The sequence below is a fragment of the Harpia harpyja genome, chromosome 19, assembly GCF_026419915.1.
Source record: "Harpia harpyja isolate bHarHar1 chromosome 19, bHarHar1 primary haplotype, whole genome shotgun sequence".
Lineage (NCBI taxonomy): Eukaryota > Metazoa > Chordata > Aves > Accipitriformes > Accipitridae > Harpia > Harpia harpyja.
Window position 1 is genome coordinate 22,417,169 of NC_068958.1, and position 25,645 is coordinate 22,442,813.

Below are 25,645 nucleotides of genomic sequence, written 5' to 3' on the forward strand. Positions count from 1 at the left end.
CTCTTTGGCAATGCTAGCTTTGAAACACACCCATAGCAAATACCTGGTCCCTGCTACAAATGGGCGATTAGAGGCAATTCCCAAATGCCAGCGAGGGAGAGGAACGATCATCTGACACTCATGGGCTGGAGGTAACACGAAGGTCATCTGCCAGGCTGAGGACACCCACAGCTCCTCCAGCCCTGGAAGCGGGAAGCTGGCTGATTTATGAGACTCTTGCCTTATAAAGCAGCAAGAGCCCAACCATTTGGCCTCCCTCCGTAAGTGGAAGATTTAATTTCACTCAATTTTGTGTCTTCAGAATTATTTTTGTAGCACTATAACTGCAACTGCTAGCAACAAAATTAGATGTCTTTTTAAAAAGAGCTCAGATGAAAAAGGTCTTCAGAGGGGAAGGAAGAAAGGGAATAGGAAAAGACTGCGAAGTGATTTGCCCTTTCCAAGATAATACAGATTCAGTCAGAAAGATCACTGCATAGAAACAATATATTTCAGTTTTACGTGGTCAAAATAATTTCTGCGGGTCCTGGAGGTACAATTCTTATTTGTAGCATACAAGAACATCTTAGTTCCTGTTTAGCTGAGGATTCATTTCAGTTTCTCACTCTTCGACTGAAAAAATACAGATAGGGGAAGGAGGTGACATTTCAGATCAACCCCAAACTCTGCTACCAACTCCTTGCTTTGGGAACATGAGGGTGATAGATGGGAGGAGGGGAAGGAGGCAGAAAAACAACACCCAGCTTCACCAAAATACCCAAAGCCCCATGGCCAGCATCCTTTGCATGGCGAGGAGGGCACGGGGAAGCAGCACCTGGCCTTACTGTGGTGATCTAGCTGCAAAAGTGGCCTGAAAGCTTCTTGTTCAGAAGCGGTTCCCCTCTCTCCTTCCCTCCCTGGGCTGGTACAGGCTTGCGGGGCCCAGAGCTGCAGCAATAGGAGGTTTATTTATAGAGAGGCAGCTAGGGAGAGCCTAGTTAAACATAGCAGCCTCGTAGCTGGCAGGTCTCAGCGCCTAGCTCTGGGCTTTTACAGAAAGAGCAGGACTAAAATGGGAAGTGTGGAGCAGCTGGGAACGATGGGGACAGCTACATTTGGACTTTCCATTGTAATGTGCCGGTAGAGCTGAGCTAGGTACTGGAAATGGAAGGATGCTGGGGAGAGGAGGGCTCCTGGGGCTCAGGGGCTCTGACAGAAGGGGGAATTTCAGGAGTGAAACAAGTTTATCAGACCCAAGACAGAATTTAGGCAATGGAGATGACCTAAAATGGAGTCCTCCACTTCTAGCTTTGAAAACTCCTTGGCAGTTACTGTGTTGCTGAGGAAGTAATTTCCCGTTTCTGTGTGTCGGAACCCCTCTTGCCAGGGTCCCCAATTCAGGTAAGTCTAGGGAAATACCCCCAGAGCAGCTTTTGCCACGGCAAGTCTCACCACGCAGAGAGCGCCGGCACCAGTAACCGCATGCGTGCATCTGGGTGGGGGGGACCTGCCGTGCGGCAGCGCACGGGGATGCTCCCAGCCGCAGCCCGGCACCACTGCGCTGACAGCGGCTACTTACGTTGACGAACTCCTTGCCGTTGTACTTGACGCGGATCCTCGGCTCCTGGATCACGTCCAGGTTGGAGCCGGTGATGGTCAGAGGCGTGTATCCGCTGCGGAGAACAAGGAGACACCTGATTAACGCATCTGGCAGGAGGGGCTGGGGCTGTGCAGAGAGACTGTGCTTGACAATAAGGATGCTCGTTGATCTCAGAAAGATGTTTTCTGCAGACACTTCAGGCATCAGGTGACAGCATGGATTAATACCCACTCCCTGAGTCACTGAGGAGTGGTGTTTCAAGTTAGCTAGATTTTCTACTCTCAGCTGCACCCTCTCCCACCTAACAGCACTGCAAGGCAGCAGGATGAGAAATGGGACCAAAGAAATCAACTGAGCTGAGACTAAATACATAAGACAATAAATTAGTCACAGTGTTTAATGATTTACATAGTGATGTTTTTAAGGAACATGACAAATGGTACGTGCAGTGAAGGAACTGACGTGCACTTGCATCTGGACTGCAGACGCAGCAAGTTGTCTCACGGAGCAGGGGAGGGATGAAGAGCACCCGGTGCCACCAGGGCCGGGGAGGACACAACCCCCCGGGCTACAGTACCCCCATTCTCCTACAGCCAGTGCCCCTGAGCAAAGTCTTTCACTCTTGGCTTCTTCTCTCATGTGTTAACTGGAGCAGCACAGCCCAGATTCACCCGAGTCTCCAGCACCTCTACAGCAGAGCCCAGCTGTTCCCTTTAGAGCACCTCTGTTAGCAGTCCTGACCATCAAACCCATCTCACCCGAAACCAGACACAATCTTGAATTTGGACACAAAGCAAACATCTCACAGAGCCTGCTGCGAGACACTTATTTCTTTCAAGGGCAATTTTAAAAAATAATTGGAATTTGAAATGAATAGCTGTGTTACAGCGCTTGTGAGCACAACCATTAAAGTAACACCAGGGGACGAGTATGGCCCAGGGTTTTCAGCAGCGACAACGTCACGGTGATGTGACAGTGCTGGCTGCCCCGTTCCTAGCAGTGAATCTGGGATAAACAGTACGTTTTGATTAGCATCAGCTTTTTCCTTTCTTGGTGGTTGCTGGTTTTGTTTTATTCCGGGACTACAAGAAGGAGCCTTTAATGAGCAATTGTGCACTTCTTCAGCAGATGGAAGTGATCTTGGCTTTATTCGTGCTCCCAGAATCTTGGTGCAGACTGCTACTGCTGTAATTGCCTGGGTAATCACAACTACTGTAGTAACTCTGGACCTGATTTTCGGTAAACGCCAATGCCGCAGACGCCCAGCCCTGACAAATCCAGGACACTGGGTGCGACGTGCGTTTCCAAATAGACCCTCTTTTGGCCTCACTGAGCGTATGCTGAGAGACAAGACCCAGACCAGGCGAGCTGGCTTCTCTCGCGCTGCCGAGGACCCGCTGTCAGAGCCTTGCGTTACCTGGCAATGCTCCACTCGGGTTCGATGTGCTGCACCTTCGGGTCGTCGATGTACTCAAACAGCAAGGTCTGCTCCAGCTGAGCCCGGTCGACGCTGACGGAGACGTGAACAGCCCCCAGGCCGTGGGCTGACGGGGCAGACACGCAGACAATCTCGCTCATGGATCGCCTGCGCAAGAGAGAAGCCGGGGAAGCGTTAACGGGCGGTCGCAGCGTGGGGGCAAGAAATGACCCTTTGTCCTGGGGCTGTCCTGCAGCTGCAGCGAAGCAGCTCACTAAAAGGCTGAGCCGTCAGCCAGCCCCGGCCTCTGACACCTGCGAAGGGGATGAGCTCCCGAGATGGGCAGGAGGGCTTCGCTGGCACGGGAGGGAGGGAACGGAGCTCCGTGCGGGAGGGGACTCAGCCTACCCACCAAAAGCGAAGCGCAGGCTCCCTGAAATTACTCTTTGTGCCAAACTGCAGCCTCCCACATCCCTCTGTGAACCCGCTGCCTTCTGTTGGGCGTGTGAAAACAGATGGCTGCTTTTTAAATGGGATGCATAAGCTCACTCAAAAGCCAAATTCTTCCCCTCCCCACCCCACCGCACACACGGGCCCTTGTGAGCAGCATAATGGAGCCCGCGAAGCCCCCGCCTGGGAAGGCCGATGCCACCGTCGCCGCTGCCTTCCAGCTTTGTCTCCCCGTCAGAGCAGGGGTGACCTCGGCCTCGGCGCTGGCTGGCCGGACACAACAGACCATCTGCTTCCATCGGAGCCCCGGAGAAGGTCGAGGCGGCAGGGTAGCGAGGCGCTGTCAAAGCACAAAGGGGCCGGTGGATGGATGGATGGATGGATGGATGGATGGAGAAGGGGAACGACATCCGAGCGGTGCCGCTCCTGCTGCCGGGGCAGAGCTGCCAGGAACCGCACAGCTCTGCGGCAAGCCGGGATGCTGCTCCCACGAGAAGGGCCAGACTGATGTCCCTGGAAGGCCAGTGCCCCTGCGTGGCTACCCGTGGGTTGTCCTGCTTGCCCAAACCTGCCCCCGGCTCACCAAAAAGGCCGTGCTGCTTCCGTGGCTCATTTATTTTCGGCTTCTCACAGGGGAGAGGGCAGGCACGTCTTCAGCACCTCGCTGCCAGTTTGGCACTTAAATCGAAAACTCCTGAACGTCCAGCCTTTGCTGCCCTGGTCCTCCTCAGAGGCTGTGCAACTCGTGGAGGTGCCTGAACAGCTGAGGCTCCAGCACAGCCGTGCCCCTGCTCTGCTTCCAGCAAAGCTCCTGTTTCTCTGCCTGGGCAAGGGGATGCTGTGTGGTCCCCTTTTCGGGGCCCTTACAGACTCCCCGCTCTCCCTAAGGAGCACAGGCACATCACTCGGAACTGGGCATTTCAGGGGGGTATGGAACAGCTGGTACCACAATGTTCCCAGCTCACACCTTGGCACGCTCATCCACCACAACCAAGGGAACAGAAACTACCTCCTAAAATACCTGAAACAAATTAGACTTGACTGTTTCTATTGATGCAATTGCACGTCTACCCCTTCCCACTCTCCTCCTCCCTCCCTCATCTCATTCTCAGTCTCCACCTAGGTTTAATTTAACCATGAAGGCATCCTTGTGCGAGGAGCGCGTTTCTCCACCCTCCTTGCTGATTCTCAGGGTGTTTCCGTGCACAACCGTGCAGCTGAAGAGCTGCCTGCTGCCTGCTGCCTGCTCTGCTGCCCTGCGCCGGCGCAGCCGCTCAGACTCCACCGCGCCTGCTTAGCTCTGGCGTGAGATCCAGAGTGACGCATCGCTGCTGGCAGAGCTGCTCTCAGCTCCCTGTGATCAGTTAATTAGCTTTCTGTGCTATTATTATGTCGTCATGGTGAATCTACCCACTCCTCCGATCAGAGAGGGGAGAATGGGGGAAGCTGTAATTAGAGTGAATCTCATTAGAAACTGCTTCATCTAATCAGGCTCCCCCACACCCTCGAGTACAATTGAAGTTCATTGCCTCAAAACAGTCCAAGCAAAACAAAGTGCACAGCGTGACCCCACATGAAGGATGGTGCCATTCATGTACTGCCGCTTGCTTTGTTTAAGTTTCTGCTTGCCTGCTGTAATTAGAACATACAGAGAATTCAAAACTCTTCCAGGTTTTGCAGGTCAGTATCTGCAGGTTGCCTGAATATAATCATATATTTAAGGGATTATATTACAGGGCTGATCCTGCTCTCAGGCCAGCTTGCAGGCTGCTTCTGCTGGTGGTAAGGCCATTACCCGTGTGCATCTGAGGATGCAATCTGGCATCTCTGCTTCGGATATGGGAAGAAATGTTGATGGATTGGTTACAGTGCTTAGCACTTGGAGAATTGATCTGCACTTGAAGACTTTGGCGTGTCCAGACCTCCTGAAGCACCACTCTAGGATGGACATAGAATAAGCACTGCTAATATCCCAACATGGTCCCACGTCTGAATGCCCACAGCTCCCGTATTGGAGAACCTCTCAGTCTTCTAGATGAGAAATTCACCTGCAGGGGTCTTTACTTTCCCAGAAACTTCCTCAGTTCCTCCTGGGAAGCCTGAGCAAGGATCTGACAGGCAGAACCCCTTTGCACATCACACCACTTTGCTTAGGTTCCCGCATAGGCTGCACCCACGCTATGAAATGCATACTGCCAGCTGCTTCAGGGCACCTATGTACATTTGGTACGGGGCACGGATGTGTACGTGATGCACACAGATGTATACTGCATGTATCTTTTTTTAACTAAGCCCCAAGAAAACCCATTAAACCCTGCAAATGTCAACCCTGTGTTTACACTGCTGGGTAAAAAGCAAATTTGCCATAGAAATCCCAGAGGACATTGATGGCTGCACAAGTTTCTCAGCAGAAGGCGTGTGCAGATCCTGGCTTTGCTCTGCCACGCAGAAGCCCACCCCTCGCTCAGACCATTTCTAGGAGTTTGAGGTACCTGCAGCAGTGGCTGCAATAAAAGTAATGCAAGCTGTTGATCTGTGAAAAGAGAAACTAGAGGTTTCTTATAAATGTTACATTTTCTTCAGATCAGCTGGGCTGGGGGCAGGTACTGATGACTACTATGAACATCTTACAATCGCAGTGATGTGTGCCTCAGATTTTTGGACCGGTTAACATTGTAACAGCATTAAAATGAAATAACGGACAGCGCTAATACCGATGCAATCCCTCCCTTGCCAAGCAAGGCTCAGTCACAGTAAGAGAGAAGATGGTTGCCTGTAATAAAAGAGGGAATGGGAGCTTTCAGGTGTTCCCAGGTGAATTTTTGCCATGGCTGCATGCTCAGCTACAGCAGATAGACGGTGGTGCAGCCCTGATAACCGGGACGTGCATGGCAGGAGCCCGCGCTGGCCCAGCTCGGTCCCTTACCCATAGAATTCGCAGGTCTGGTTGCCCAGGAGCACCGACACACGGCTGCCGGCTCCCAGGTAGTGCCCGGAGATGGTCACCATCGTCCCTCCTGACTCTGGACCGCGACTGGGATTCAGGAAACTCACCGCTGGAGTCTGGAGAAAGAAAAGGACAAACTCAGCGCTCCTGCCTGCTGCGAGGGGAGCTGTCGGCAAGCCGTGCCAGCCGGAGAAGCACCGTCCCCGGAGCATCTTCATGCTTTGGCTGAGTGGGGATATCCTTTTTAAAATGGAAAAGCAAAACAGGGATGCGTCCTGGACATCTGACAAATCTCCTGCTAAATTTTCAAACCCAGCTCTGAAAGAGAGATGTGCCTCAACAAAACAATTGCAAATTTAGCCTCGGCAAAATTATGTATTTACCTTCAACTTTGTTCTTAAACAAAGGTAAGCTGTTTGCACTGCAGTTTCAAAAAACTAAATATATCCCAAGCCAAGCAAACTGCCACAATGGAAATCCGAACCCAAATGTTTAAAGTTTGCCAATGTGTTAAAGTATCAAAAAACCCCACCAGGTCTGGTAATGGGAAATACTGCACAACTTTAACAAAAGGCACTACCATCAGCTCCAGCTTAATATGAACCACCAGCGATAGTATTGTGGGGGCAGACCCTGTTTCCCATTGCTGATGGAAAGACATCCTTGGTGGGCAAACTTAGATCCCACTCGACACTTTATCGGTGATATTATTGCAGAAATGTCATGTGTTTATCCTGCCTTCCACTAGGATAGCTATTTATCCCCCTTAATAGAATTTGCAGAAAGCAGGTACCTTTTTATTTGTTTTCAATCAGTGGATGTTACCAAATTGTTTTACTAATGCTTTCACATTACCCTCTTTATGACTCTCATCTGCAAAGGCTGGCAGCCTCCCAGCTTTACTCCCCTGGTACCACCTGCTTGGCAGCTCGGTGCGTTTGTCCTGTTTTCTCTACTGTTTTCACAATGCAATATGTGTTTTCTGGGTGCCACAGCATTTGCCAAAGCAGCTTAGACCAAAAGCCTGTTTGACCCTGCTTTCTGAATAGACCAGAGAAAAAACCACAATCCACCCTGTTGTGGGTAATTATGGAATAATATTACAGGAGGGAAGGACTTGTACTTCAACTGCTCCTGGTCAGCTCACAGCTCTTATTCTAGCTGGGGTCAGGAGTCGGACTCGATGATCCTCATGGGTCCCTTCCAACTCAGGATATTCTATCATTACCCCAGCTAGTGACAATACTAGACAATCTGAATGGTAATAGCAATGGTTATGCTAAGTAGGCTTGGGAGCATTTCATACAACCAAGAGGAGCTATTCCAAAATGCAAAAAAACCTCCAAACCATGTTCAATGTGTGATTGCCCATCAAAAACCTCCTTCAGTCTCCAGCCCAACCCTGGCGACTGTTCCCAAGGTGAATTAGGAACAAGCTGCACCGCTGTGAACGCTCCAGATGGCGAGAGCCCACTATCAGCCACCCTCCTCCTCCAGCCCCATCCCCGGGGCCAGTCTGCTCGTGGAAGCCCGGGGACAGAAAGGAGCAGTTATTTAACACGTCCGTGAGGTTCAGCAGTTCCCATATACACACCAGTGACAGAGCTGCATGCATACTGGAAAGCACAGTCCTCCTCTGCATTCAAAATCAATTATAAGCACCTCCTGGCTACAAGCATCTGACGTTTCTGGTGCGAGCATCACCTTGTCTAAGCATTGCAATCCTTGGAAATTCAAACCATTGCCAAAAATAGAAACTCAGGCTGTAGCCCCGAGCAGTCATTCTTGTAAACAAGGAGAAGACAGGAGAGCTGAGGGTCCATCCTAGAGACCTGCAAAAACTCCCAAGGCTAGGGTGAGGCCAGCCTTGGATGAGGGCCTGAAAGCTGAATAAGAATTTTCCATCTTCAGCTCATGATTTGGTGATAATTATGACAGATTTACAGATCCAAAGTAGCTCCAAGGTTTCACCTCCCCAGATAAAACGGGTGTAATTAAGGTGACAGCATCGCTCCTGCGTGGTGTCAGGCACCAGATGAGCTCACTAAGGCATGAACCCTCTCAGGGTCAGAACAGAGCTCTGCTTTAAGGTACCAATCAATTTTACTACTGACTTTAATGGCATAAACCAGCTGTAATGGAATTTGTGGCGGTGCTAAAGAGAAAAATAGAGGCCAACTAACAAAAGGGAATGACGTGCTAGAAGTTTTAGATGCCTGAGAAAAAGATACGATATAATCAGGGTAAGTGCTGGAAATCAGAAGTAACAATGCAAAAGATGATAACGCTCGGCATATGCTCACCAGCTTGCTGCACGGTACTACTCCAAGATTCATCTCTGTAATTACCTTCCACTGGCTCCTGGTTATTATTTAACACAAAGCAAGAGAGCATCTTCCTTGTGTCACCTGGGAACCTGCCATTCAATAATGGCAAATCTGGGGACTACACTGGCAGTGCCCTGTGATGATCAGAGGGGTTTCTGGCATATTTGAGCAAAATGTGGTGATATTTTGCACCCCCGCTATGTTGTTGAATAAATGAAACCCCAGGGGAGGGTGTTGCTTACACCACCAATAGGGTGGCAGGGGCTAGCCTGATTTATCTCTCAATTAGTTTACAAATTGTGGACCACTGGTAAGTGCTGGCATTTCCCTGCATACAGATTCCACTAAGCACAAAATCAATGTGGCTGGATGAAGTGCCCTGTTTAGGCAAAACTGGAGATATGAGAAACCCCAGCTATGGCTTTTAAGTTTATTAATCAAAAGGCTGCTAATTAAACAACTGAAAGAAATGACCTACTCAACCAATGGAAGCCCACCAGCCCAGAGAGCAGCTCTCCATTAAGCGGATAGAGAAAGCCTACACTGAACCAGCATCCTTGGAGGGGGAAAAAAAAATCCCTGAATATTTGGATGCAGAATTACCCTTCCATCCCGAAGGGCATCATGGTGAAAAAATTAAATCTATAGACACAGAAACTAACTCAGATATGTTTAGGTTTCACAGGAAGTTGATTAAGTTTCTAGCAGGACCTCAGTTCCTGAGCTGCAGAAGGATGGACTCTGGTGCTTGCTCTCCTGTTGGTGTTTCTGCGTTCATGCAAAAAGGCCTATCGGTGCCTGTATGTGTGTACACATGTATGTGTAGAAACATCTGCAAAACCAGCAAGAAGCAGCACCCTAGATTCATCCCCATTAACTAAGCACCAAAGTAACAATGTCCATTACAAACACAGGAACATTTTTAGTGCTGACTCCAACTCCTTGACGATTCCTCATGCACAGAAAGTCCTCAGGTACAGAACAAAGTTACACTTTGTGTAACGCTCCTGCTGGGGTTACAACAATGCACTTTGCAAGGAGTAACCGAGCCTAGCAATTCAGAAGGTTATCACTATTTTGGAGATGCAAAGCTGAAACCAAATGCTGTGGGAACCCTGGGTTTAGGTTCCCACATAAATCCTGTTTATTCTGTAGGACTGTGCGAGCTCTATGTCCTGAAAACTGCGCTCGTTGACTAGACTACCAAGAAATCGTGCAATGCCATGGGGAAAGCATCAGAAAAGGATGGCAATTTTGGGATTGTCTTCTGGTGTTGAACCCCCTCCATCTGACTCGTGCACTCGTAGAGCACGGCTGTTCCCACGGGGGGGGACGCGTGCTGCCCCCCTCCTCCCCGCCTCGGCAGGACACTCACCACGAACATGTACTGCTGCGTGGACTTGGCCGTGAACTCCGGCTTGCACTCTCCGATGCACAGGAGCACTGGGCCGGAGCTGATCCCTGGAAGCGCCTGCCCCATTTCACAGACGATCCTGGAAGCAGAAATGCCACAGTAAGGCTTTGGCAGGAGGTGCCAACAGTGCCCTGTGCAGCTCCACGCAGGGCTGGCTTCCCCCCCCTCTTTAACTTTAATATCTGTCTCTTTAGAAGAAGTTAATTACAGAGTCTATTTTTACTCCATGTAGTAATGTGAAGAAAAAAATCAAAATTAGACATAATTATTACAAGCTGTAAACTCCAGAGCAAAGCAGAGCACTAATGGCAATATATTAGCCAGTAGCAAAGTGAGTGCAAAGTCCTCAGAGTAACAGATGAGTTCATTAAGGGAACAGCTCACACTGCAGTCTCCCAGTTAATCAAAAATGAAGAAACCTGCTGCGACGGATGCAGTAGACCCCTTAACCAAAGTAGCCGTAATTTGGTACAGGCTCCAAAGGAGGTAAAGGCCTGAGCCATAGCTGGGCCAGGAACTTTTCTAGTTTCAATTTGTTCTCTGAAAACCCACAAAGGAGCAGAGTGACCCAGTGAGCATTGATGCACGTCAGCTTGGAACACTGATCATGCGATTAACACTTTTATCAAGGAACAAAGCAATCTGTGGGCACAAGGAGTCTCATGCATATCTTTCCCATCACACGTAATTTGACTACGAGCCAACAACTTTATTCCATAAATACGACAGCCTAAGTGAGCCTTCTGTGCGCTCTCCCTGCATGGCAGCGTGGCTGCGTGGCGGTGATCTCCCCTTGAGCTGGGACACCTCTCAAGGTTCCTCCTCGAGGCAGAGAGACCTTGTACCACCAGCAGATCTTTGGTAAGAGACTGCTATCACGCATAACCTTGTAGTATGGTAGCCTTGATTTGTGCCTTGGTAACTTTGATTTTGGTAACTTTGATTTGTGTCTTGACAGTTTTGAATCACTGTTCAAATGATTGTGCTCTACAGTAAGAGAGTGAACCTTGCCATCGAACTTTGTTAAGTTGCGCTTTTACAACATCATATTAAAACCACTTTTGCTAATACCTTTGACAGTGGTCCTTTCAGCAGTCTAAATCACCCATTCATGACACCTGCGCTGGGATGACAGAGGCAGCCGTGGAGAGCAGCCTTTACGAGGGAGACGGGGCTGGCTGACACAGAACATACCGATGCTGGTAAAAGCAGTTAATGGCACCGAAAGACACCGATCTCACGCTCCTCGTGTGGCCCAGCTCAGCCCCGTGGGCACATCCCGAGGCAGGGGAAGCCGTAAGGACAGGAGAGCTGCTGGGGTTAACCACAGCGGCCCAGGCTGGAAGTTGAGGAACCCCTCATTACACACCCTGTGGGTGTGTAATCCAAAAATCCCAGGGCACTGGGAATGCACAATGTCTACTGGAGGTGAGACCAAGAAAATGCCTGCCATGCCAGCAGGTCTGAGAGAGGTTTTCAAAGGCATGTCAGCTGGCAGGGCTCTCTAGCTGTACCTAAAGGGGATGGATGCTGCTTGGTCTCGCAGCAACACTGGAAAGACAAATTCAAGAGCACCCTGCCAGGCACTGGGAACCTCAGGGCAGGAGTAACCGGCCTGGGGCAGGGGCTGCAGTAACGCTGGTGCTGAGACAGACACTTGTCGGTGTCTGGGCCTGAGAGCGAGACCAGAGAAAAAGCCAGAGCATCCGTCCCCCGGTGAGGCTGAAGGTGCTTTTGCAGAGCGGCAGGGGAAACGCTCGCTCGTCTGCTGATCACGTGCAAATGCATAAAAGGCTCCAGTCTGTGAAGGCAGCGTTTCAGCTGCCTTCAGCGGCATTAAATTCACTACAAATAAAATAAAATGACTAAAGGAAAAAAGAACCTGCAGACAGCATGCACAGGTGATGCCAGGAGGCCTAATGAAATACATACATGCTAGTAAAGAGCTCTAATGTGAAAGTCCTTATCGCTGCACATCAAAACGGGTTGCCTAGAAAGACTCTGCCTTTAGAGAACAGGAATTGAAGCATCTCAGCTGTGCGCCTTAATCTGCCACGTGTTCCTCTCTCTGCCTTTCAACCAGACATTGCCCATGCACCTCTCTCCCTGCTATTTCGTTACTTCTCCTGCAAACTGGCAGCGGGGCGAGGAGGCAGGGTTTCTGTGCTGCTGGGCTGTGGGCTAGGGTGGAGGGCTCGTGTTTGGGAGCAGTAACCTCTGCTCCTGTCAGCCCACAGGCAAAGAAAGCAATGTGAAGTGATTCCTGACACCCCACGGGCAGGAGAGGAGAGTGGAGGTTTTCTCCCACAAGAAGCAAGGATACACCAAATGCTATATACAGGGGGACACACCAAATACTCAACTATTTGACAGTAAAGCAGCAGCTGCCGTACAGTACCAGGCATGAAGGGGGCACTGGACGGGGCACAAGCGCCCTGGTACACCTGATCCTGATTCCTGATAAAAGCCAAATTCCCAGCAGGTACCTTGTTACAAAATGATGCATTCGGCAGAGCTGTAGGGTGCTGATTGCTGGGCTAAGTGGCCCTTTCACCAACATTAACCTAATTGCTGGCTGATAGATTGTGTGGCTGGAGCATATGGTGAGTCATTACAGTCTTGGAATTCAGTCTGCCCACAGAACCCTTAAGAGGGTCCTTTTATCTGTATTCATCTTTAAAAGGCAGCTCTCATGCTAACGCTTGCTGTTATCTGCCCAGGGTAAATGTTTTAATGATGTTAACAAACTTTGAAAGCTCAAGAGCCATAATTAGAGTCATGATTATAAAATCAGGGTTTCATACCATCAAAGGAGGATAATTTTATAATCTTCCATCCTTTATTTGAAAAATAAAATAAAACAAAATACTGCTCAGCAGAACAGCCCAAACGACTAGCAGTGACAGTACTATTGGTGCAGCGCTTGGAGCCGTTCCTGCACTAACACCAGCGATGATTTGCACACCCATAGCGTCCTTCATCCAGTGATTGCATCATATACTGATACACTGCACACATCCTCGCTGTTCCTAAGGGGGGGTTAATGTCATTTCTGTCTTACAGATGGGGAAACAAAGACAAGGAGTGAGCAAAAACCAAACCAACACCAACATGGTGACTGGTCCTTCCACTATGCTGGGGATCAGACCAGGACCCATCAAATGCATTTCACTACCAGAGGACAACTGCTTTCAGCTGCTCCTGAAGCTGGGGCAGATCCGTGCTGCTGGGACCACTCACCGCAAGCAGCCACGGCCCTACTACACAGGACACCATCCTGGTTCCCAGCAGGAGAGATCAGACAACCCAAGCGGAGAACATCACATGTTGCTCCTCTCCTGCCCTGCACAAATGACCCCCAACACACCCCTCAGCACCTACACCAGAACAACCCCCCCAGACAGCACCAGGAGCACGTGTCACTTTGGGAGGTTTATTCGCCCATCCTCTGTTACATGCCTATTTTCTAATTTTTGGTTGACATTTTTCTTAGTGAAATAAATGAATTGACTCCAGTGGAGGCCCACTTGGATTAAGCGGCTGTCACTGCCTCACCCGCCTAACAAATGGCTGCGTGCAGCCAGCAGCGCCGGCTGAATTTCAAGTGCGATGGGGAGCAGAGGGGGCAGAGAGGCTCAGCATCAACAGCAAGGTGCTCATCAGAAAAGTTGCTTAGCAAAGCAGGAACCACGGTGTGGAAGGAAACAAAACACTTAACGAAAGCTTAAAGGGCTGCTTAACCCCCCCAGAGAGCATCCCCTTCTGGTGTAGGAATGCCATGCCCTGGTCCAGGCACCATCCACCTCCAGACCCCTTCCCACAGGGCTGGAAAGGGTGGAGAGACGATGCCTAGAGTCTGGATGAGTTATTGGCCTCCCGTGCATTTGCTGGAGGGCAGGGAAGAGGCTTTGTGCAGGTTGACCAGCCCTGGGGACCCACGGTGGGGATGGGTAAGGTCCGCGAGGCCACTCACTGTTCTGCGACGACGTACTGCTCGGGCAGGGGTGTGCATTGCACCCCAGCAACCTGCACCCCGTGGGCAATCTCGGAGAAATCCAGGCCCAGGTTCACGCCACGGATGGTCACCCTCGTCCCTCCTTCTGGGGGGCCTGACACTGTCAGGATCTAGAGGGAAACAAAACACAGGAAAGTTGAGCTGGTATCCCCACAACACTCGTGCTTCTTCAACCCCATTTCTGGCTTGGAAACAGACTTTTGCTTTGCAGGCTGCTGAATGCTGCAACCTCCACCTGCTCCTACTGCCAAACCCAGGCCAGTGCCACCTCCTCTTGACTCCTCTGGATGTCTTGGAGAAGCCCAAGGATGCTGAAATCCATCTGTGCTGTGCTCCGAGAGAGGACATCAAGGTCCCTGAGCTGGCCAAGAGGCGTGGGCCATGCCATCCCCCAGAAAGCCTTGCAGAAGGATAAGACTGGCTCCTTTTTTATATATACAGAAGGTAGTAAGTCACCTTCCAGAAGTAGCCTGCTGCTTTGGAGAACTCTGACTTCTGCCTTGGCTGTTCTCTGAACGTTAATGTCACATTTTATTAGTAAGTTGGCACCTTAAATGACTTACAAATGTTAAAGGGTGAGGTGTGTGCTTTAAAGCTGCCTGTTTATAGCCTGCCTCAGCCATAATCATCTCTGCTTCTATAGACTTTCATTAAGGACAATATCCTCTTCAATTAGGAGTATAAATTACAATAATGTACAGTCACAAAATTTGGACCCAAGACTCTCAAACAGTTGTTCTGAATCTGCCACCGGTCTGTTGTTGCTCTTGCATGAGTTACTAAGCTTCCCCATGCTACAGCTGTTATTAATAAATAAACATAATCCATAATAATGCAATTTAATTAATTTAATGGATAAATCTTGTTTACGCTTGTTTGTTCCACCCTTGTCTTTGGCAAAAGAGTTGAGCACTTCAAAACCTTTTCCTTAGCGTTTCCGGATGGATGGCTGCTTTTCTTTCACCTTCTTAAGAGCTCGCTGTTCCCTGGACGTGAGCAGGTTAGGCAAAACACCAGTCCCGTCAGAAGAGCACACCCCGGCAACCTGCCGCAGTGGAGGCTGAGTGCACCCCAAAGCAGCCCCTGTGGGACCCCCAGCACTTTGCAGTGCCATGAGGCACATCTCCCCCTTCCCACCCAATGCAAACTGCTAACGCCATCAGGACACCCCTGTTCCCCATCACTTCTGTGGCTCCAAGTTCCCCTCAGCATCTCCCGGCATTTCAAATCCCAGCTGAAGCCGTTTTCCTTCTCCCTTGCTTAGACCTCTTCATTTCTTGCTCTCCATCTCTGCTCCCATTTAAGGTGCTGTTACTGAATTTGGCCACAGACGCTGGGGTTCAGCCTGCTCCACGCACCCAGCAGAGCCATGAGCTGCCCCATACATCAAACCACCACCTCCTTCCTCTGTGTGTGCTTTAATTTCTACCTCCCTCTCCCCTCGACTGCACAACTGAGGTTTCTAATTTATTCGCCATACACTGTCTGTTGTGCTGCTGTTTTCTGTAACTCATACGGCGTAGCACGTCTTGTATCATTCAGCTCCATGAAGAACTATGTGCCCATAAAAGACACTACAAAATCAAGTTGTATTGCATTACACCGAGTCCTGAAGGCCTGCACTGGTAATGTTTACATTGCTAGTTGGGAATCATCTGAACTTGGCAGTTCACGTACTTGACAGTTACAACTGTCCTTTGCAGCTCTAGATTATGTTAAAATGCATTTGCTGGAGCACTTACACCGCCGGGCTCGTTGTCTCATCACTGTTCAAAAAAAGTCACAGTTTGCCATTTCCCAACCTTACCACAACCAGCGGAGCCAACCGGCCTCGCCGAACAAAGCAGAGCTGATTCTGTATTTTGAAAACGTCCTGACCTGGAAAATCCCCAATATGGAGCTCCACTCGACCTAGATTTTAGTGGCCGCTAATTGAACAGTTTTGAAGTAACTGTGCCATAAAGCAGCCCCAGGGTTAGAACAGATGCATTCAATTAATTACAGCTGGAGAGATTCAGTCAAAATCACAGAAAGAAGATAAGTCTTAAAGATCCCGTTGCACCGAGCGCTGGCGACCCCTCCGAGCAGCATCCCCGGGTCACCTCGCTGCGTTGCAGACGCGCGGCCGAGGCACTTCCAGCAAACCCAGTCCAGGGCTGGTGCTGACAGCGTGGTCTGCCTTAACCCCCCAGCGTGGTTGTGCTGGGGAGCTGCTCAGGCCGCAGGACCGGCTGCAATGACAGTCCAGATTTCTGGTCTGAGACAGACAGGATTAGGAAGCAATATTCCCCAATTTCAAGAAATATACTTTAGCGTTTCACTCAGAGGTCTGTGGAGGATCAAAAGAACCTGCAAAGGGCAGCTAAGGAAAAACAAGGCCGTTACCAGGAATTGTACATTTACTGTTTAGGGGTCTGCACCTCTGCTGGAAGTTTTTTAGGTTGTTTGCAAAACTGAAGCAGCGTGAAAGTCACTGAGACCTAGAGCGGGGTGTGGGACGCGGGGCCCTTGGTTTTGCTGATCTCCCAGATTATTCGGAGCAGGTCACCTCTCCCCTCTGCACCAGCCTCGCCTTGCATGAAACCAATCAGCAATCCACCGCCTCTAATAAAACATGTTCCTGCTGCTCAGGGAAAGGATTTATGCAAGTGTGAAGCATTGTATTATTCACAGAAAGGATCCGAATACAGAGGTAAAGTGGGTGGTGGTAGGAGCTTGGTTACCCTGACACCCTGCCCTTATATCATGTAAGGGATGCAGATGCACCACTGCATTTCTGTTGTTGCTGCTTCTTACTTGAAACCAAGGTAGGGACCCCAGGGATCCCCAAGGTTGGAATCCAAGGGATCCCAGGGATCCAGGAGCCCCAACACAGTGCTAGCACACTTCCCTCCCCAGCCTGCAGAAGACACTGCTATAACGATGCAGGATAAATGTTCTCAGCCTTACGTCTTGCCGGTTGCATGGTTCAGCGTTTCTGACATAAAGCAATATTTAGCCTCCAGAAGAAGTCTGTGCATGAGACAGGGAGACCCAGGACTGGCTGTGAGTCGGATGGGGCTTTCCTTCTGGAGCTGGAGGCAAGCCGCGAGCCTAAGACCGTTCTGCGCAAAAACCACTTGGCATCTGTTAGGGAGCTGAGAGCGCGCCCGGCTAGCAGAATAAATGGTATAACCCCTGCCCCCTCCCAAAATGTCATCTACCTTCATTCTCTTTGTCTTTTTTCATCCTGCTCTAAGCTAGCTGGATCCCAGCTGATGAGCCCAGCAGGGAACCAGCACATAAGCATTGTCATCCCGGCATGATCCCTCCTTGTCTCTGCCTTAGCTGATAGCACATTCAAAACCTAATTGTTATCTCAGCAGAGCAACTCCATTATTCAGCCTGACACTGCCCCCCCTTCAGCTGTTTGTTGCACTGATGTTATATTAATGAGCCCTGCAAATAAATGAATAGGAGATCAGAGTGCCGCTTGTTCGCAAGAAAACTGATTTTTATTTATTTATTGCTAAGACCACAGACCGTGTGGAAGTTTTACGCTGTTAAAGGGACACTGTTGGTGATGGCTGGGCCTCTCACCAGAAAAAGAAAAGGGCTGCGTATATCCTACTGCTCATTTACTTTTTTGACTATTAAAACACAGTCTCTTCTTACTAGTTATGCATCCCCCAAAGGCACTGGCACCTGGGAGCCGGGACCTTGACCTCTGGCTCGACAGAAAGAGTGAACTTGCACAGATGAAGCCAAAGGAGCGGAAAACAGCCCGTACTAAAGGCTCTTTTAGTCTGAGTGATCCAGGCTGCAATGCAAGCCCCAGTACGAGACCAAACACTGCTCCCCAGTCGAGTCCATCAATGCCGGTTCATGCAGGATGGAGAACGTGTCACCAGTGCCTGCTTCCAACCTGCCAGGAGCAGGTCGGTCCCAGCAGGGCAGAGCAGTCACTTCCCAGCTGTCAGTGCACAGCTCTGCAGCACTGGACATTGCAAAATGGTACCCAAAATACAGAAAAAACTCGGATGCCAGTAAAAAGGACCCAAAAGCAATGAAGCCTGTAAAGGTCTCATGGTCTGCAAGACAATCTCATACACTTTTCCAGAGGGGAACAGGGATGAGAGAAGTTAACCTGTGCTGTTGAAAGGTTGGGGTTTAGGAATATTGACCCTGCAGAGTTTCTGCTGGGGCTTTGCCATTTTCTATAGACCTGCTCAAGAACTTAACAAAATTCCGTGAGAGTTTTTAGCCCTATACAGTGCCTTTCCCATCAGTGGGTCTCAAAGCACACAAAAAAAGGCCAGTAGTTCCCTCTGCTTTCCCCCTTCTTTTTCTACAACAACTGCAAACTTGTTTCTGAAAAAACTTGCAGTTTCTGAAAACTGCAAACTTGACTTTCATGAAAAAAAAATAAAAGCTGTGAATTCATAAGGAGAAGGATGGGAGGTGGAGTTAGAGGAAAAACACCAAACACTGCAAGACCTGTGATAAAATCACAACAGCTCACAGTACTGCCAGAGTCAGCGGAGGCCATGGGACAATATATCCCCCTGACACCTGTATTTTCTATCGCTGACCCTCAGTGTGGAATAAGCCAATCTGCCAATGAAAGCACAGACATTTCCTACTCAATTCTCTCATCTCCAAATCCACTCAGGGCAATCTCCTGAGACTCAAAACATCCCCTGGCGAGGCACCCCGCACTTCCCGCTTTGAAGGCTGAGACACAGACCTGGTTATGGAGACAAGAAATCTGTAACAGCAAAGCTCTGCTCTTTTCTCCTTGGACAGAGGCCAAAAGTATTGCTTTCAAGTTGGACAGTGATAAAACACTCAGTGGCAGCGCCATGCCCGCAGCCAGCCGCGAGAGCCTGCCAGTGCTTAGATGCAAGTCACTTGGTGGCTGGAGCAGAGTGTTTTTCCCCTTCTCTGCTGAGCTCAAGGAGGGGTAAATAAATAAATCTAAGACTCCTTCAATGTTATAACTGTCTGAACAGTTTATGGTGAAGAAGATCTCAGGCAAAGGCTGTTTTGCTTCTTGCATCTTGTAGCATAACCTTGTGCAAGCAGAACAGCACTCAGATAAGAAAACTTTGGTTTCTGACTACTGGCAGGGCAAGGGAAATATCCAGGCAAGCCTTTAAGGCTCATTTTATCTCTCTGTAAAGACAGCTATGACTTGCCAAACAAACAAATCAACCAAAGAAGGAAAGGACAGACTCTCAACATTTCTTAACGCTTTCACGTCTCTGCACAGCCGGCACCTCTGCTCCTCAGCAGCCTCACAAGCTCCACTCTGCAGTTCATAAAACACTGCACAAGAGAAATACCTGCCCATCAAAGGTATAACATCGCCAGGCAGAAGGTCTAAGAAAGAAATACCAAAGGCCTGGTAACGTCCCTGCGGAATGGATGGACCCTCCTCAGCAACACCCTCCTCCAGTCAGCCCCAGCCCTAACACAGCACCACCAGCCTCTGCCACAAAAAGGAGGCTGATGCCTTCTTCCCAGGGGTCTGAGCATGAGCCAGTTTAGCTGAGCTGGTGTAGAAAGTAATCTGAGTTAAGAGGAAACTTCCGCACGTACTGGGGTCTTTATTCAGCTGGCAGAAGTTTGTATGCTGAGAAGCCCTGCTCCTGCCTGGCCAAAAGCATCAGTGCAACAGGCTACTTCGATCCGACACTGTTTTACGCCCATGCCCTCTGCCTTCTGCAGTATGGACTCACGCTCAGGGCAAGGGAGGCTTTTTGGGGGGAGTTAATTAAGTGAGAAACCAAAATCTTCTTCCATTCCCACCTGATATGAGCGTCACTCCTAATAGTAACGTTAACAGACCGAGTGCAGTTTTACTGGTAAAAATGCTCCTGGGAGACATTTTGCATCCCTCAGTGGTCTGAACAGAAACATCAGAAGCATCAACTATAGACTAATTAGCTCCCTAGTTTAATTAGCATTCTTGCAACAATCCGTAGCGGTCACCCCAATGCTGGTAGCATCGCTGGCGACTGACAGCTGCACGGCGGGGCAGTGGGCTGCACACCCTGGCCACGTGCCGGCGGATCTGCACATTAATTTCACAGAAAGTAGCGGAGCATTTTATTCCCTGTTCTTCAGCGCCGGATGGACAACGGTGGATTTTCAGATGAGAGGGAGACAGAGGCAAATCCGCTTTGGAAGGAGCGAGGAGAAGGGGCCGGAGACGCCCGCTCTTACCTCGGTGATGCGAGGGTTGGAGCACTTGACGTTCCTGCTGGACCAGTCGAGCCAGGGCTGGGCGGAGGGCGAGCTGCAGTGCGGCCGCAGCGTGCATTTGGCCTCGCCGCTGCACCAGCCGCATTCGAACTTGGGGTCGGCTTTCAGGCAGAGCCCGCAGCTCTCGCGCTGGGCTGCGCACTTGTAGAGGTGCACTGCAGGGAAGAGGGGACGGGCAGTCAGGACGAAGTCAAGAATTGAAATATTCGTACGGACTACAGCTGCTCTTGGACTTAGGAGCAAAGGCACACGTTGAGTTTTGACTTAATGAGCTGCGGAGCGGGCTTGCCCTTGTGGTTTCCAAAGCCAAGGCTGTATCGGCGGTGCTCAGTGAGCACCACTATCAGTGGAGCAAAGCGAGTTGCCTTCATCCAAAGCAGGATCCACCGGGACCACAACGTCTCTGCCTGCAGCCGCAGGGACGGCAGCTAATGCCGCTCTGCCCCAACAGCCACTTTCCAGCCCCATCGCCGCCCTCCTTCCTGTGACCTGAAAGCCAACTCAAGCAGACATTACCTTTCAGATCCTCCGGGTTGTCAATAACAAAGTTCCCATTCCAAACCACAGCAAAGTCCACTGCTAAGTTGCTGATGTCCATCCCATCATAGAGATACTGAAGGAGAAGATGGAGAATGAAATGCTTGGGAGGATGTATCAGAGACACTAACAGGAAAAGAAGATTTTTTTAATGCAACCGTGATTATTCTCTGCTTAGAAACATGTGCTGATGTCTGAACCACCACACTTCTACACTTCATCTCCAGGGTCCTGCCTTGACTCCCTCCTCACCAGGAAGAGATAATTAAATCAGATCTAGTCCTTGTGAGAGGTAATAGATTAATTATTCCACTCACAGTGGTTGCTCTTGTCACTCAGTCTCTAGCTTATCAATACAGCCCCTCCAGTTAATCAGACTGGAAGGACTGCTGCCTTCAGGCTATCTTCTTATACAGTCACCATGCACCCTAGTGTGACTGGGAGCTTAAAAATCATGCTGCACAGCTTTGGCTGATGAAATAGGCAACAGCTGAGAAAAAATAGATGGTGCAGAGAGGTCCTTTCCCAGTCTCTGCTTCAGCCTAGTCTAGGATGGCACTAGCTTGAATTATTCGCCTCATGGACATCCTGGGGACCGTGGCTGAGTGAATCTGGATGCGTTAGGTGAATTCCCAGTGTATTCTGAAATTCCCATTATCACAATTAGCACCAGTGAGGCCTCATTCTGGTGCTCTCTTTAAGTCAACAAAGAGCTGCTGAAAAGACTTAAAAAGGTGAGTGAACGTTGCCATCCTCTTTGGGATGAGGGAATGATGATTAAAGCAAAGCAGACTGTTTTGACTGTCCCTGTGCAATAGTTGTACAGTTTTAACTTACATTTGGTTGTACTGATTCACCTTGCTTGCATTTTACTAAGTTGGTGTGAAACTAGATCTTCTGTACAAGTGATGGAGCTGTGAGTACAGAATTGCCCTTACATTCTCTACCTACCACTTCCTATTAGCTTAACACGAATAAACGTGCTTCTCTAATGTTTATAAATCGCTTTGGATAGTAAAAGTACTATCTAGTATTAATACATTTATTATCCACCAAGCTGCAAGGCCCAAAGACAGCCAGTGATATATAAATATCCAGTGAAATTTTTAAAAATTCAAAACTTCATTAACAATTTAAGACCATCTGCACTGAATATTAAAGGAGACCCTGTTCTGCTGCCTAAAACAAACTGAATATGCCCTGTTTGCGCGTGGACCTCTTTGAATGCACAGCGAGGAGGGCAAGGACCACGTTCTTCCCTGCCCATCCTCCAGCTGAAGCATGCCACGCGAGACCCAAACGTGGGCTGCGGCTCGGAGGGTGGCCTGCATTTGCCGTATGTGTTTTGGCATCCCTGAGTACCTGCCATGGTGATTTTGGGTGTTCTGGGGTAAAATCCTGCCAGATCCATTGGCAGGGCTATGCACCGTCCTACGGAGGAGAGCTATCCTCCCCTGCCTGCTTCTCCGGCAGCATCATTCAGATAATTTTCCTCTCTCTGCTGCACTGTGCTCTCTCCCCTGGCAGTTTTCCTTTCCCCCTCCTTCCCTGCACCACGCTGTTTTTCAGCATTACTGTATTCATCCAGCTACCGTGACCTGGAATTTGACAGCTCCCCGATAAGGGGTCTGTGATTCGCCTTATCTCCCCCATGTGAATTAGCCTGCCTTAACGCCTTCATCGCATACCCTCCTCCTCCCCTTCCCCTCGCTGACCCCCCACAGTCAGACAGGGAACCGCCAGATAAAGGATCTTCTCCCGGCTGGTGCTATAATGAAACACCTTGCATGCCCACGGCAGGTTCCCACCTGGAATTCAGGATTAGTTTAACTCCAGGACTTTTCACTCTCCCCGTGGCTGAGCCCATCCCCTTTCGCAGCTCTTCGGAGCTGACACTCATTTTGGGCACCTTTTTGCCACGTTCCCCTCCCGGTGCCTCACCGAGCTGTTCTGGCACTGGACGCTGGAGCTGTTGAAGCGCAGGGCAGGCACGCGGTGGATCACACCCTGGATGCTCAGGACACACTCGTACCCACGCTGGCCGGACTGGGGCTGGGGCAGGTTTCTCGCCTTCAGCGTGATGGGTTTCACCTCTCCCACCGGGATCAAGATCTCCTCTGTGGGGAAGAGCTGGGGACAGTCCTGAGGGGCAATAAAAGAGAGGGGGAGGTTACAGTGGTGATGGTGTGTCCGCAGGTCTGGCCAGGTCTCAGCCCGGCGGCAGGGCTGACGTCCCAGCACATCGCCAGTGCACAGTACCAGCCGCTTCTCAGTCCATCCGTGCAACTGCAGGTTAAATAAAGAAACCTCCATTACAGTCCCCCTGCTCTGGGACCGGCAGTGATTTTCTCACCGCAGTCGCAGAAGAAGGAACACTGCTATTCGGGGAGTAAATCGAAGGCATCCTCCCCGCTCTGAGCTTGCCATGGGTTTTATCTGTGGAGACACAAGCTCTCGCCCTGCCCTCCCGCAGCAGCGGCAGCGCGTTATCAGCTGCTCCAGCTCCTCCTGAGCCCTGCTGCTCCAGGAGGGCGATGGGCTGCTCCCAGCCACACACCGCATTCCCTGGGCCTCCTCCTAATCCCATTTCACTCCTTACACCCCTCGGCTGCACCCTGCTTCAGAGCGAGACTGATCAGCATGGGATGTGCTTCCCCCTCGCTCCCAGGTACTGTTCCGCTCTGCTTTATCTGAGTAAAATTACGCCAGCATGCCATTAATTTCTGAGGCGACATTAATTTCTGCTCTATCTGCTCTCACCCCTTACCACGCTCTGGCCTTTCTGACACACTCACTGCAATGTTCCCACGCTGCTGCTCGCACAGCTTTTTCCTTAGCTGGGGGCTGCCTGGGTGGGATGTGTGCCTCTGCCGGCCGGGTGGGCAAGGCATCGGGACCTGAACTGCCCTTTCTATCTCTAAAGCAACGCTCTTCCCTGCTCTGTGCTTCTGGGAGGTGGAGGACGTCCAAGGATGGAAGGATTTGGTTGCAGTCAGTATCCAGAAGAGTAGAGATGGGGTTTTCACAGATGGGATTAAGCACCCTAATCCTGATCTCCCTAGGCCTTCTGAAATTCTGTCTAGTCTGCAAAACTGGCCTTTTAGGAATCGTAGCAAAGGGTTTGGCATGTGCAATAAACTCAGAGCCTCTTCCAGCAAACAGCATTTGTAAAGGTCTTACGGCTTTCAAAAATGTGCCCATCCTTGGATCCGAAGAGCTAATACTGAGGAGGGATCTCTCACAGAGAAGGTAGGACTGAAACAAAATCTAACTAATTTGTGTACAACTGTATCTCAGTACGTATCAGTGGGGTGGATGCTGAGCTGTGACCAGGAGTGCCACTTCATGCACAGTGAAAACAGCAAAATTACCAACAAGCAGTGGCACCTGCAGATCTCCTGCCTCTGGAGAGCCCATCGGGCGAGGAGGAAGGCCAGCCCAAAAGATGCCAAACAAGCTCTGATGCCCCTGGGGTCTGAGGCACTGGGTCTCTGCCGTCTTCACAGCACCCTCAGGGCTTCAAAACCTTAAGCCTCCAACTCTTCTGGACGCAGGCCCTTCAGGCACCCTAAGCCTTTTTACAGCAGCCTGGAAAAAGCAAAGCCAGCCTGCCAGCCCGCACAGGGATCCTGCCAGCACCGCGGGCAGGAGGAAGGTGATGTCCCAGCCGAGCTCAGTGATCCAAACAAAGGGGCAGCAGCAGCAGCGGCTCTTGCTGCAGATTAAAGTCTTTCTGCACCTCCAGGATGCACTCGGGTGCCGCTCCAGGAATGCATTTTTCTGAGTCAAATGCAAATTCAGAAGTATATTACAGCCAGAGCCTTACAGTACTATCAATCACCCTGCCGGGCCAGAGCAAAGGCGTTTTGGGAGACAACCAGAAAAAGCGAGGGATGCTGAGCTCCAGGAGCAGGGAGAGGCTGCTCAGTGGGAGTCCAGAGGAGGAAAAGGGAGTGAGTGAGGGCTGAGACAAAACAGCACAAAGAAATTTCACTTCAGGTCTTTCCTGATTAGAAACTGAAGCCTCTTGCATGAAAGAGGAGATTAAACAGGTCCTGCTCTTGTAACACCAGGCACGAGGCTGGCTGACAACCACCAGCATAGCTGCAAATGAACCCTCCTACAGTACGAGGCCAGCATGAAGGCAGCTTTACCATCCACTGCAGGAATGAAACGGACTCCTTCCTGAACCCCAGAGGCTTCCAAAACTGACCTAAGGGCATTAAATAAAGGTGACACTAAATAAAGAATTGTATTTCATCCTTGATGGTCATTTTATAAATAAGTTAAGGCTCAGGAGTTCTCTGCTCGAGGCAGTGGAAAAATGTGTAAGGATAGTTCCTCAGTCGCTGAAAACAGCCTGATTTTTGAGGGTACAAAATACCATGAAACTGGAAGCAGTCTATTAAATTTTCCATTGAAAACCATGCGAAAATATTTCAAACATCTGTGTGATTGCAATAAAGGAACAAAGAAAAGAGCAAAACACTGCTGCCTCCAAAACTATGTAGTCTGAAAACTAAGCACAGCAATTAAAACATTAAGTATGCAGAAGTGTGATTTGCTTCCACTTCTGCCACTATCTGGACAAAATAATGCAATTGTAAATTAATAGCAAGCTTTAATATTGCAGTAGCTCAAGACTTTGCTATGCAAGATGCTGTATACGAATAAAAGGAAACTCTCCCTGCAAACATCATCCTACACATGAGC

The 25,645-nt window shown here is 49.9% G+C and overlaps 1 protein-coding gene across 2 annotated transcripts in view; it reads right to left on the bottom strand.

Moving 5' to 3' along the window:
• The window catches only part of PLXNA2 (plexin A2), a 182,140-nt gene that overhangs the window by 25,490 nt on the left and 131,005 nt on the right, over positions 1 to 25,645 (bottom strand). For both annotated transcript variants that reach the window (XM_052815605.1, XM_052815604.1), the window contains exons 10-17: positions 22,874 to 23,074; positions 20,912 to 21,008; positions 20,357 to 20,550; positions 14,108 to 14,259; positions 10,096 to 10,213; positions 6,373 to 6,509; positions 2,997 to 3,164; positions 1,559 to 1,652 (exon numbers count right to left, since the gene is read on the bottom strand). In XM_052815605.1, coding sequence (XP_052671565.1) covers positions 1,559 to 1,652; positions 2,997 to 3,164; positions 6,373 to 6,509; positions 10,096 to 10,213; positions 14,108 to 14,259; positions 20,357 to 20,550; positions 20,912 to 21,008; positions 22,874 to 23,074 — 1,161 coding nt within the window. The remainder of the gene's footprint in view (positions 1 to 1,558; positions 1,653 to 2,996; positions 3,165 to 6,372; positions 6,510 to 10,095; positions 10,214 to 14,107; positions 14,260 to 20,356; positions 20,551 to 20,911; positions 21,009 to 22,873; positions 23,075 to 25,645) is intronic.